The sequence below is a fragment of the Dromiciops gliroides genome, chromosome 4 (genome assembly GCF_019393635.1).
Source record: "Dromiciops gliroides isolate mDroGli1 chromosome 4, mDroGli1.pri, whole genome shotgun sequence".
Classification (NCBI taxonomy): Eukaryota; Metazoa; Chordata; class Mammalia; order Microbiotheria; family Microbiotheriidae; genus Dromiciops; species Dromiciops gliroides.
The window spans coordinates 158,003,071-158,016,609 of record NC_057864.1 but is presented as its reverse complement, the minus strand read 5'-3'; the positions used below and the strand labels follow the sequence as shown (position 1 = coordinate 158,016,609).

At 43.6% G+C, this 13,539-nt stretch overlaps 1 protein-coding gene across 3 annotated transcripts; it reads right to left on the bottom strand.

Annotated features, from left to right (window-relative positions):
- Window positions 1–3,829: 3,829 nt before the first annotated feature.
- Window positions 3,830–13,501, bottom strand: ISG20L2 (interferon stimulated exonuclease gene 20 like 2). 3 transcript variants are annotated; one of them, XM_044004297.1, is made up of 4 exons: window positions 13,370–13,501; window positions 11,615–12,417; window positions 7,930–8,130; window positions 3,830–6,385 (listed from the first exon to the last, which is right to left on the bottom strand). In XM_044004297.1, exons 2-4 carry the CDS (start codon window positions 12,281–12,283, stop codon window positions 6,269–6,271), a joined length of 987 nt encoding a protein of 328 aa, XP_043860232.1. In that variant the 5' UTR covers window positions 12,284–12,417; window positions 13,370–13,501; the 3' UTR covers window positions 3,830–6,268. The 3 variants fall into 3 exon arrangements, with proteins under 3 accessions (XP_043860232.1, XP_043860234.1, XP_043860233.1); XM_044004299.1 differs by having other exon boundaries at window positions 13,302–13,396; XM_044004298.1 differs by lacking the exon at window positions 13,370–13,501 and adding an exon at window positions 13,005–13,359.
- Between the last annotated feature and the right edge of the window lie 38 nt (window positions 13,502–13,539).

The window sequence follows — 13,539 nt, the reverse complement described above, 5'->3', positions numbered from 1 at the left end:
TGCAAACCTTAATGTTACTATTATTATTAGACACATCATGGAAATACAGGATTTAGAACTAAAGGGGAGATTTCAGATTATCTAGTGCAATCCCCCCCCCCAATTTTATAGTTGAGGAAACTGAGATCCTGAAATGAATTGATTTGCTCATGGCCATACAGATAGTAAACAGTAGAACTGGGATTTGAAAACAGATCCTTCAACTCTAAATTAAATTCTTTTCCGCTAAGAGAATACTTGGTCGCCCTTAATGAATGCAAGTCACTTGTCCCAGACAAACCAGATGCTCAAGAAGAAAGAACTGGAAGATAGGATTGCTGAGCCACCAAACCCATGGTCTTTGAAAGATCTTGGGAGAACTCAGGAATAGAAAAGGGTAGGAGAGGGGCAGTTAGGTGGCGCAGTGGATAGAGCACCAGCCCTGGATTCAGGAGGACCTGAGTTCAAATATGACCTCAGACACTTGACACTAGCCGTGTGACCCTGGGCAAGTCACTTAACCCCAATTGCCTCACCAAAAAAAAAAAAAAAAAAAAAAAAAAGAAAAGGGTAGGAGAAAGGTGTTGGAATTCTGAAAAAAAGGGAAGAGAATAGAAACTGCAAAAATGGCGAAAGAGCTTGACTTTGATTTCTGTGGGGATTCATAAACACATTAAAGAGATGGTTAGTGATGATTCAAAAAAGGAAATGATCAGATCCAGAATGACCATTAAAAAAGGCTTATTTCCATTTTTAATCTACCTTTTTTTTTGTTGTTTTTTTTGCAGGCAATGGGGGTTGTGACTTACCCAGGGTCACACAGCCAGCAAGTGTCAAGTGTCTGAGGCCGGATCCGAACTCAGGTACTCCTGAATCCGGGGGCCCATGCTTTTAACCACTGCGCCATCTAGCTGCCCCCTATTTCCATTTTTTGACAGTTACTATACTGTTACATCAGGAGAATAATCTAGTTTACTGAGATTTTAGTGAAGCATTTGATAAGGTCTCACATATTACTGTTTTGGAAAAGATGGTGAAATGTGGGCTAGATGATATTACAATTAAGTGGATTCAGAAGTGATTGGCTAGGTTCAAAGTATAATTATTAATGATCCCATGCCAACTTGGAAGGTTGCCTGTGGGATCTGTGCTGAGTCCTGCACATCTTGGTGACTCACGGAGGCATAGGAGGCATGCTTTTCCAATCTTCAGATATATCAGAATGTAAAATGATCTTAAGACGAGCTAGAATACTGAGTCAAAGCAAATATGATGAAAGTCATAGGGCTAAGCATAAAGTCATGCTCGAGTTCAAAAAGTCAATATCACAAGTACAAAATGGGTGTTAGTCCAGTTAATAAGTTAATAAGGTGTGGGTCACAGCTCAATATGAGTCCACGTGGCAGCCCAGGAAAGCTAACTGATCTTAGGCTATGTTGAGAGGCAGCATCCAAGGACTTGGGGTGATAGTTCTGCTCTTTTATATTCTTCCCTGGTTACATCACAGGGGGAAGACTGTGCTCAGTTCTGGACACATGTGAGGTAGGACAATAAGTTAGAGCATGTGCAGAGGATGATAAGGAGGTGAAGGTCTTCCAGTTTCTGCCATATAAGGATGGAAGGAACCAGACTATTTAGCCTGGAAAAGACACAGTGAGGGTGTTAAGCTGCACTCCAGTATTTGAAGGGCTATGTGAAAGGTTAGACTTGATCTGCTTGGCCCTAGAGGGCAGAACTTAGAGCAATGGATGGAAGTTGCAATAAGGTAGATTTGGCCTTAATTTGAGTAAAGATTTCTTGACAACTTGAATTATTCAAAAGTGAAAAGGGGGGGTGGTGAGGGGCAGCTAGATGGCGCAGTGGTTAAAGCACCGGCCCTGGATTCAGGAGTACCTGAGTTCTTATCTGGCCTCAGACACTTGACACTAGCTGTGTGACTGTGGGCAAGTCACTTAACCCCCATTGCCTTTAAAAAAAAAAAAAAAGAATGAAATGGGCTCAGAATGTTGTAGGTTCCTCCTCATTTGAGGTCTTTAACCAAATGTTTGGTGACCAGTTATCTGTCATGTTGTACAGGGATCCTTTTGGTAGAAGATGGACTAATCTTGTTTCTAAGATCCCTCACAACTACGAAATTCTGTGATACTAACACATTCTTTAATTATGGTAGTATTTATATTTCTATTGTCAACTGTTGTCATTTGTTTGAGTAGTAGTATGACCTAATAGACAGTTACCTTAGAATCAGGAAAATCTGGGTTTGAATCCAATTCTGACAAGTTATGATCAACCCTGAACAAGTCACTTAAACTCTCAGTGCTTCCAGGAAACTCTGAGACTACACATTGCAGAGCAGTTGGTTATCTACATTGGTAAAGAGAGTTTTCTCATCAGGACATCTTTAAACCAATGAAATCCTAAGTTTGGACCTCCCAAAACAATTCAGAACCAGAGTCTCAGTCATTCATTCAACTGCCTGCCATGGAGAGTGCATTTTCCTAGGTGAGATACAAAAATTCTTATATTAAACTCAATGTACAATTCACCCTTAAAATGACATCTCTTTATAAGAATGCAAGTCATTCCCCAATTGAGAAATGGTCAAAGGATATGAACAGGCAGTTTTCAGATGAAGAAATCAAAGCTATCTACAGTCATATGAAAAAATGCTCAAAATCACTATTGATTAGAGAAATGCAAATTAAAACAACTCTGAAGTACTACCACCTCACACCTATCAGATTGGCTAATATGACAGAAAAGGAAAATAATAAATATTGGAGAAGCTGTGGAAAAATTGGAACACTAATGCATTCTTGCTGGAGTTGTGAGCTGATCCAACCATTCTGGCAACCAGTTTGGAACTATGCCCAAAGAGCTATGTATATACCCTTTTTAAAAAAATAACTTTTTTTTTTGCAGGGCAATGAGTTAAGTGATTTGCCCAGGGTCACACAGTTAGTTAAGTGTCAAGTGTATGAGGCCGGATTAGAACTCAGGTACTCCTGAATCCAGGGCCAGTGCTTTATCTACTGTGCCAACTAGCTGCCCCTGTGCATACCCTTTGACCCAGTAATACCACTACTAGGTCTGTATCCCAAAAAGATCATAGAAAAGGGAAAAGAATCTAGATATACAAGGATATTTATAGCAGCTCTCTTTGTGGTGGCAAAGAATTGGAAATCAAGGGACTGCCCATCAATTAGGGAATGACTGAAAAAGTTGTGGTATATGAATGTAATGGAATGCTATTGTGCTCTAAGAAATAATGAGCAGGCAGATTTCAGAAAAACCTGGAAAGACTTAAGTAGACTGATACTAAGTGAGATGAGCAGAACTAGGAGCACATTGTAAACAGTAACAGCAACATTGTATGATGATCAACTGCGATAGTCTTGGCTCTTCTCAGAGGTGCAATGATTCAAGACAATTCCAAAGGACTCATGATGGAAAATGTTCTCCACACCCAGAAAAAAGAACTGTGGACTCTGAATGCAGATTGAACCATACTGTTTCTACTTTTTGGTTGTTTTTTTCTTCATTGAGGTTTTCCCTTTGTGTCCTGATTCTTCTTTCACAACATGATTAACGCAGAAATATATTTAATGTGATTATACATATATAACTTATATCAGATTGCTTTTTGTCTGGAGGAGAGGAAGGGAAGGGAGAAAAAATTTGGAACTAAAAATCTTATGGAAACAAATGTTGAAAACTATCTTTACGTGTAACTGGAAAATAATAAAATACTTTTATGATAAAAAAATGAAATCTCAAAAAATATACATAAGTACACACTGAAAAATGCCGTTTGTTGGACATTTAGGTTTTACTCAAATTGGACCAATATGGTAAATACACTGTCTCTTGCCATAGAAGAATTTATAATCTAGCAGAAAATTCCAGGTACTGCCTTCAGCAAAGCTAGATGTATTATGTATTATGTATTCCACATGTATAAGTTAGTCTGCTCTTCTCCCAGCAGTGACCTTGTCACTAATTTCATAAATAGTTCCCACAAAGGCAAAAGATTTGAATTTTAGTCAACAGTTACCTGGTAAAAGGACTCTGATTCCATGAGTTTGCTAGTAGTCTTTCTTCTTTGCTGACTCGTAACTTAGTTATTTTCAAGTCCAGTTCTGCTTCTTGATGTGGCCAACATAGGCTACCCTTGCTCAGGTTAGGCAGACTTCACAGACTGCCTGGTTCTCTCTGCTCATGGACCATGCACAGTGTCTGTCACTCCTATGCCAACACGGACATTAATGCCTGCTGGGCTCAACAGGAACCAACTTGCTCAGGCCTTGCTGGCTGCCTGTGCATGTAGATCATGTTATGAAGGAGTCAATGAGCTAATGCTTGGGGCCTGGCAGTCCTAAAGGAAAAGCTGCTACTGTGGTGAAGCTTCCTTTTTCTAATGGCAGCCAAGGAGGTGGCTCTGGTCACCAGAGGCAAGGCAGTAAACAAAGAACCATGGCCCTGGCTTTTTATATGGATAAATGCCTGCACTGCCCAAAGTCAGTACACCCAGATTGAAAGGGCAGAAAGAAAACCCTTTAGGCTTCCGTGTTGAACAGGGCTGGTGTTCACTGAAAAAGTGGACAGCAGTTGCTTCAAAATACCCTTTTCCATCCCTTTATCCCCTTTTCTTACACCGAATGATCCATTTTATAGAATTATTTAACCTCAGAACTACAAAGGATCTCAGATGTCATCTGGTCCAAGATGAATCCCACTGAAGAGTCCAAAGGCAGTCAGTCCTCCAGCCTCTGCTCTCACACAGAGAGATTGGGGAAAAGCTCCAGCTTGGATCAGAGACCTGAATTGCAACAGCAGTTCTGCAGCTTACTTCTTGTATTACCCCGGGGCAGGTCAGTTAACCCTGATCTCATCTGAGAAACAAGGGAGTGATCTTTAAGGTCCCTTCCAGCTCAAATTCCTCCTCATATTAAGTTGAAATCTGTCTCTATGTAACTTCTTAGTTCTAACCAATGGAGTTCTAAAGAAACATGTTTCCTCCTTCAGTCTTAAGTATACCAGTTCCATGCCTTGGATGACATGGTTTTAAGTGCCCTCAGTACCCACTCCTGGATGAGCTCCAAGCTTATCAATATCCCTCCTAAAAATGGAGTGTGCCCAAAACTGAACACGAAATTACACATTTGGTGGGATCACGGCAGGGCATTCAGACGTGCTCTTTGCCAAGAAACCTATCATCTACATTTACACATGTACTGGCTTTGAGATGCTGCTCTTCTAGCCATTCTGCATATCTTGCTGCATTATCCACAACACGTCTGATTTGTGAGTGGGGATGTGGAACAGAGTTGTGAACAAAGAACAGGGCCCAGAATAGCAAATGTGAAGATGAGATTGTGTGATTGGTCTTATCCACATGCTGGGAGATGTTCAGAGCTTTTCACACTCACAAACCAGGAAGCTCTTTTACTGAATTACTTGAAGCTAGCCTGTATTACACATTCTTTTACAAAAAACGTTGTCCCGAATCTGTTTAATAAGTAGCAAAAAAAACAATACTTCTTCCTTTATAAAAATTCCTTTGTGAGTTTACAAGGCAGTAACTTGGGCATTTAGAGGCTTCACTTAACATGAAGAAGGGAGCATTGAAAACACAAATGCTTTCTCAGCAGGCACCTGGGACTCAAATAAATACTTCTTCCCCTTAGGAAAGAGTATATTTTAAAAATACAACCATAAAAAAGTTGATGTTCTTGTTTTCTACTACCCAGTGAAAAAACGGAGTCAACTGATCATCAGAGGTGGCTACTCCAGGTATCAAGGATGGGGAGAAGAGGGTCCTGTGCTAAAAGTGGAATTGGCTGATAGTACTCTGGAACAAAAGTACTTGATCACAGCCGTAATGATTATGGGGAGATCTGGGGAAACTACATATCCCAGCATTGTCCTGTAAGTCAAGCTGCCTGGCTGGAGAGCTAGGCATGCTGGGACTTGTGACCAGCCCAAAACACCAATGTTAAGGGGTGGGAGGGAAGTAAGGCTGGGTTTCAATATAGGGAGTTTCCCCCTACCCCACCCCTTCACTGGGACAGAGAGGAGAAACACTCTAGACAAGTAGGACACAACACCTGTGGTAAAAATTTCAATGGTCTATGGTTGGAGAGATTGGGTCTGGGGTAGACTCACTTCCCAACAGCTCCAGCCTAAGTCTTGGGCTGGTTGGACAGTCTATTCCCCCTGGGGTAGCTGTTTACCCTCAGTCTGATGCTTTCTTTCTGCAAAGACTATCAGTACCACAACTCCATCTCCCCTATTCCTGAGAGGGAGGAGACCGGGCCAGCTGTTGCTCCCACTCAATTTCCACCAACTTGTAGAGATCCATGGTTGCCTTGGCATCTTCAACAGAGGAATGTCCACTCTTCCCTACCTAAAGGAGGAAGGGATGAGAGTCAAGTCAAGTTATAAGGCACTGCTTCTCCATTTTCTCTGTACTTCCCTCTGCACCAACTTCCTTTTCCCAATCTTTGTTCTGCCTGGTATGTAGTAAGCACTTAATAAGTGTTTGATCTAAGTTGTCCCCTTTAACTACAAGGAGACTATGTGGTATAGTAGACAGAGGGCTAGCATCAGAATCAGGAACTGGTTATGTGACTCTAGGCTGATCAATTTAATCTTTTATTGCTCCAAGCAGAATAGCTACTGATCTGCATTGGTACAGAGTTCCATCATAAAGAGTACCTTAGGGGCAGCTAGGTGGTGCAGTGGATAGAGCACCAACCCTGGATTCTGGAGGACCTGAGTTCAAATGCGACCTCAGATACTTAACACTTACCAGCTGTGTGACCCTGATCAAGTCACTTAATCCCAATTGCCTCACCAAAGGAAAAAACAAAAAAACCCAAACAAACAAAAAGAGTACTTTAAAATGGTATCACATGGGGCAGCTAGGTGGCGCAGTGGATAAAGCACCGGCCCTGGAGTCAGGAGTACCTGAGTTCAAATCTGGCCTCAGACACTTGACACTTACTAGCTGTGTGACCCTGGGCAAGTCACTTAACCCCCATTGCCCCGCAAAAAAAAAAAAAATGGTATCACAGGTCCAAATTTAAAAAAAAATAAACCAAAAACCTGTCTCTACTATGATGTCAGACCCTTCTGGAAATAGAGCCCCATTGTGAATTCCTTTCAGCAACTTGTTTCAGCGTTTCATCTTTGGGAAAGCCATGCTATTGTCTAATCTCTGTCCCTCTTATATGATGTCTATCAATTCTATCTTATTCTGCATTCTGTACTGACAAATCCCATCCTCCACTTTCAGAGAACTGCCCTTCAAATCACTGGAGCCTAGAATATCATTTGCCCTCAATCATCTCTTCTCTGGGTTCTTGCTCTCAGTCCTTTTTCCCTTTTCTATTTGGCTCAGGGAGATAGGTTGAATTCTGGGAGAGACTGCTACTTCCCTGAGGCTGGTATAGTGAGGTCATATCCTCAGTCTTTTGGTAATTTTTATGATTATTTTTTACCATCTATGACCTAACCTTCTCCTCTTAGCCAAAGCCAATTCAGGGGCATGTCTATTTATCACCTTATCATCATTATTTTATTCCCAAAATCAAGCTGTGAGGAAATGAAAGCTATTATTATTCTAATTTTGAAGATGGAAAAAGTGAAGCCAGAGAAGGCAGGTGAGTTGAGAAAGGTCACATATAGCAAATTAGAAGCAGGGCTAGAGCTCAGTTGCCTTGCCTTTAAGCTAAGGGCTAACCCTAGTAGACCTCCACATTAGACATGTACAGTCAGTCAAAGTCAGGGGGCTAACTGCCAGAAAGAGGGCTGAAAGGACTGTCAGAACCTTAGGCTGGGCCGGGGGTGGGGTGGGGGGGGGGGTTTAGAAGGGAAGTGTTATGCATATGAAGGTGAGGTTTATAGGATGCTTTCTAAAACTTGAAAAATGTTTACCCACCCACTTACCTGAATGTCCTGTTGGAGGAGCTGCTTGGTCAGACGCTTCAAAGAGATCGACTCATTCTCAGGGAAGCCAGCCCGGGAATTAAGGATAGGGATTCGGGAAGTGTCTCGAGTAAGGGGCTTGGGGTGAAAGTAATGGAGGGCTTTGAAGTCATTGTGGATGGCATGGCCTACTACAATCTTCCCAAGGAGTATCTTCAAGATCTGAAATTCAGGCAAGAAGGGTGGTTGAATTCTCTTCTCCATGTACAAATGCAGCATGGCCCTGCTTAGCTGATACACTTTTTCCCTACCCTTTTTGTTCAGTATGTCCCTCTCAATGCTCTCAAAAGCCCCTACATCGGGGCAGCTAGGTGGTGCAGTGGATAAAGCACCAGCCCTGGATTCAGGAGTACCTGAGTTCTAATCTGGCCTCAGACACTTACTAGCTGTGTGACCCTGAGCAAGTCACTTAACCCCCATTGCCCCACCAAAAAAAAAAAAAAAGCCCCTACATCTCCACAAACTATCTTTCTCCTAATAGTCAAACTCTTTTAAAATCCTGTAATTCCCCTCCTTCAAGGCAATTCTTCCTACCTTAGTCAAATGAGAGCAGATGATTTCTCTGGCTGAACTCTTTCTGAACTGGAAGTATTTCTTCTCCCCCTTACCAACTCTTCAACCCAATGATAAATTTACTTACCCTTACCCCCAGATTGTATTCATTCCCAATGAATGAGGTTGTCTAAGTTTCTACTGGATTGCTTGGTTTATCTTAGAACAAAGTACTCAAGAGGGAAGACCATATGATTTTAAGTACTAGTGACTTTGATCCATCATCCTCATTTTACAGATGATGGAACTGAGGCCCCAAGAAATGACTTACTTAGGGTCACACTGCTAATCCAAGACAAGGAAGGGATTATAATCTAGGCTCTTGATTCCAAATTCAATATTCTTTCCATCATGCCAACTCCTATGACCCCTAACACATATGCCTCATATGAAAACCACAAGAGCACAGATTTAGAGTTGAAAGGGAGTGCACAGAGGCTATCTAATCTAACCCCTTCATGTTATAGATGAAGAAATCAAGGCCCAGGTTAAATGATTTTTTTCCAAGATTACAAAGTAAATGGTGGGATCTGAACAAAGTTTCTCTGATTCCAGGGCCAGTATTCAGGACTACTACTGCAGTATTACCACTGCCTCCTTTAAAAAAAAATCAGTTTCACTGTATTATAATCACAGCCCTCTTTCTAAAAATTAAAAACTGCATCTTCCTAGCTTTATCAATCACTTTTATTTGCCATACTTGGCTCCAAATGACTTCTGGTTGTTTCAAAAAATCAAAATCACCCTCAAAAGATGATTTGCCACCACCGTGAGAGTTAAAAGAATAGATTACCAGGTATAAAGCAAGGGTTCTTTTGTTTTTGTTTTTTTTTTGCGGGGCAATGGGGGTTAAATGACTTGCCCAGGGTCACACAGCTAGTGTCAAGTGTTTGAGGCCGGATTTGAACTCCTGAATCCAGGGCCAGTGCTTTATCCACTGTGCCACCTAGCTGCCCCCTAAAGCAAGGGTTCTTAACCTGGAGTCCATGAAATTAAAACAATTGGTGGGCAGCTAGGTAGCACAGTGGATAAAGCACTGGCCTTGGATTCCGGAGGACCTGAGTTCAAATCCAGCCTCAGACACCTGACACTTAACTAGCTGTGTGACCCTGGGCAAGTCACTTAACCCTCATTGCCCTGCAAAAAACAAAAAACACATAATTAGCTTCCTTGGCATCCAGCATTTACGCACATTATTTTGAACAGAGTCATCAGACTGTCAAAGGAGTCCGTGATGAAAAGTAAAGAATCCCTGCTCTGAAGGCTCAGCCCCAGCTCAGTCCTTAGACTATCTCAGGCAGGGGCAGTGTGACTGGAGTATACACGTGGCCTCCTGAGGGAGTCTACTCTGCAAAGGACAGCACTCATGGCTGGCTATGATTTGGAAGAAGCATTAACTCCATCACATTTTGTATGCCATTCAGTATATAGCTACATATTCACATAGCATATTCACAAAAAGGCAGGTTGCAAATGCCTTCTGAAGAGGATAATCCAACCCAGGCCAGGCATTCATGCTCCTCCTTCCTAGCAACAACTCACCATTGCCCTCATTTCTCACTGTCTCCCCCGAGTAGGCTCGGGACTCCAATTCAGCTTCAGCTACCTCGAGCTTTACAAGTCCCCGCTACCTGGGACCTGTCTGTCATATTCTTCTACATTTTCCGTTTCCCAGAGCCTTTCCAGAACTCAGGAAATGTTCTCTTAACTTAATTCAACTAATTACATCTTTATTTGAAATTTCCCCTCCATATTTCCATTTACACTATGCTGTATTGGCATGAACCAGAGAGGAAACAGGGTACAGGAAAGAGCCCTAGAGCAGAAGAGCTGGATTTGAATTCTAACCTTGCCACTTACCACCTGTGTAACTAAAGTGGGGCCTCAATCACTAAAATGAGGTTGAAGTAGATTACCTCTAAGGTCCCTTTCAACCCTGGTTTCTAGTATTCCCCCATTACAGAGCTTCACCAAGAGCAGGGATTCTTTCTCCTCTTGTCTGGGTTGGTCTTGGAGATCAAAATAAGATTCTGTACACTGGGAGCTTATGGGACAGGATATATGGGCACAAATAAAAAGTACCTTGGAACAGCTCAGACAGACAACTGGCCCAAGGGCACCACCTACAGGTTTCTGAAAAATCTTGCAGCCAAAACCTAGGTCCTGTGTCATTCATTACTGTGCCTGATACAGTTGGGTAAGATAAGAGGTGAATATTCATAAATTATGGACTGCTTTGGACAGTACAATGTAGATGTAATACAGAAACAGGTCCTATGATGGAAGCCAGGAAGCACAAGGCCCACTCTCTGTGAAGGGGATAAGGCAGGCAGTAGGGTATGGTGGTATGACTAGCTTTGCCATGATTAACTGTGACTTTACTTTGCTGAACCTCCATTTCCTCATCTGGAAAATAACGGTGTTGGACTAGATGCTTCCTAAGGTTTCCATCAAGTTCTGACATTCTTATGTGACTTCGAGTCAAGTGGTGCCTGCCACTGAGCACTTGAAAAGTGGCTATGTTCACCTTCCTCCATGTGTACTCTTAGACCCCTCCTCTATGATAGGGAAAAACAGAGTGCAGTGATGGGACTCATTCAGGAGCATCTCATCACTCAATTCTGTATTCTGACAGAGTAGTAGCAGGTCTGAGAAAAGAACACCTAGGTACTTTAAATCAACTAAATTCGACATTATTATTTCATTTGTCCTCTTTTCCAACCCTATTCTGCAGTCTTCTCCTAGTCTAGGAGGCCTTCCCAAATAGACATCTTTCTTTCCCCTATAATATTTCAATAACTGTACAACTTGATCCTTTGCTCAAGTCTCTGTCCAAGTCTTGGTGGGAAAGGGGGAATAGGGTTACCCTGTCTTAGGGACCTAGTTCCAGAACAGGGTTTGGTGCTCAGCATATGTGTTAAGATACTACCTCCTCTCTCAATCCCTACTACCTCTCACCAAAGCCCAGTCCCTTACAATCTAGAAGCCTTCCTCTTTACCTAACCTCTATCAAGCCTTTTCTTCAATTGCTCCCTTTTTAAAGCAAAGACCCCAGACATCCTCCTCCCCACCCTTCCACCCCTACTCCCATCACCTCTTTCCGGGCCACTTTGAAAGGGGTGGCATTGATCATATGCTCCTTCTTGATACCACTCCACTTGGTCCGGTAGTCCACAATTTTGCAGGGAGGACGAATGTATTCATCGTATAGTACATCACCATTGTAACTTACAATGCTACATCGGGCCAAAGAACTGGTATGGCCTTTAGGCCCAGTGCCCACCATCTCACAGTCAAGGGCCACCATCTTCTTGTTGCAGCCCTTCTCAGATGCAGGTGGGAGGGGTAGGGAAGGTGGGAGGGGTCGGAGGCCACTCTGGAACTCTGACAGGAGATCTGCCTTAGAAGCCACAGATACTGAACTGGTCTTCCTTGAAGGAGCAGGTGTCAACCAAGACACTGTTGATACTTTCCTACTCAAGGGCTTCTCAATTCCATTTTTCTGACTGGGAGTCTCCTCTATAGGTTCAGGGAGGGGATGGAGTTTCTGTTTACTATTTGTGCTAAGGGTTCCCCCTTTACTTTGGAGTTTAGAATGCCCTGATCCCGAAGGCCTGGCAGGGACCTGCATCTGTTTCTGCTTAAGGTTCCTCTGTAGCCGCCGCTGTCGTTGGATGAAACGCTGGTGCTTTTGGTTGCCCTCAGTTGCCTTCTTTGGGGGAGGACAGCCCCCAAAGTCCAAGTTGAGAATCAGGGTAGACATTGTCAAGAAGGGTTGGAGAGAAGAGTGTCCAGGAGGGATCTCGCTTCAGATAGTGGCTTCTAAAAACAGGGAAGCTTGGGGACTTATTCCTGGCCAAAGGACAGAGACCCACATCTTGGAGTGTGTAGCATATCCTATGGAAAGAAGAGTGATCAAGCTGATCCCAGAGTCTAAGGGTTCAATAGATGGATGGTGAAATGATTCTTTATAAGCCTCAGCATAACCTTAGATATTAGGAAAACTACTCAACCTAAAGGGTTTTCAGACAGGGAGTAGAAGAATCACTTTAAAATTCAGAGTGTTTGGCGTGAGCAAAGGTGGGGGAAGACAACGTACTCAAAAGCATAGAGAAGAATGAGATGTTGAGAGACAGCATGATACAGATGAAAAAAACACTGAATTTAGAAAGATCATGTAGATTTCAGTCCTGTTCATGGTAACTCAGTTTCCTTGGGAAATTGAGGCACTGAAGCTGAAAGGAAGTGATCTGCCTAATGTCCCGCAGCTAGAAAGTGGTTACAACCCACAGGGTTCAAGATTTCAACACCTCGATTATTCGCATGGGCGATGTCACCCAAGTGCCCCTGGCCTACCTCATTAAAATTTAAACCCTAGAAAAGGGGTTTGTTCTCTCTCTGTCCTTGTCCCCTCCCCGAATCCTCCAGGCTCTTCCTGCTCCCTTCAGACTCCTCCCCTTTCAGCATCTCAGAAGCTAATGTACCTCGAAACTTCGGGCCCTTGGGATCCACTTCCCTTTCTCTGGGCCTCAGTTTCCCCATTTTTAGAACTGGGAGATTGGACTGGATGCTCTCTAAGACGCCTGCACCTTTCAATCCCGTGATTATGAAAACAGTTCGGTCGAGCGGATGTTCCTGACCCGTGAAGGGGATGAATGAACAAGGGGGGAAACTGAGGCTAAGGCCAGGGAAGTTGCTGCAGGATGGCATCACTACCCCGCGGTGTCGCGGGAACCAATCGGGGGCTCGGAAAGCCTTCTGGCCCGGGAGTACGGCCCTACCCTGATCAAGCCCCAACACTGCCGGAGAGGCCCCGGGCCGGCCGCTCACCCCATCGCGTTTCACTCACCTCCTCTGGCGGCCCCCGTAGAGGCCGGAAGCGACTGGAGGCGGAAGTGGAGATGGGACCGCGCCTGCGCGGCTGCGGGCGGCAAACACGCGGGCGAACGCGTGGAGGTGTATGACGGGAGCGCGCCTGAGGACCCACGGGCACTCCGGCGACCCCCACCTCGGGGAGGA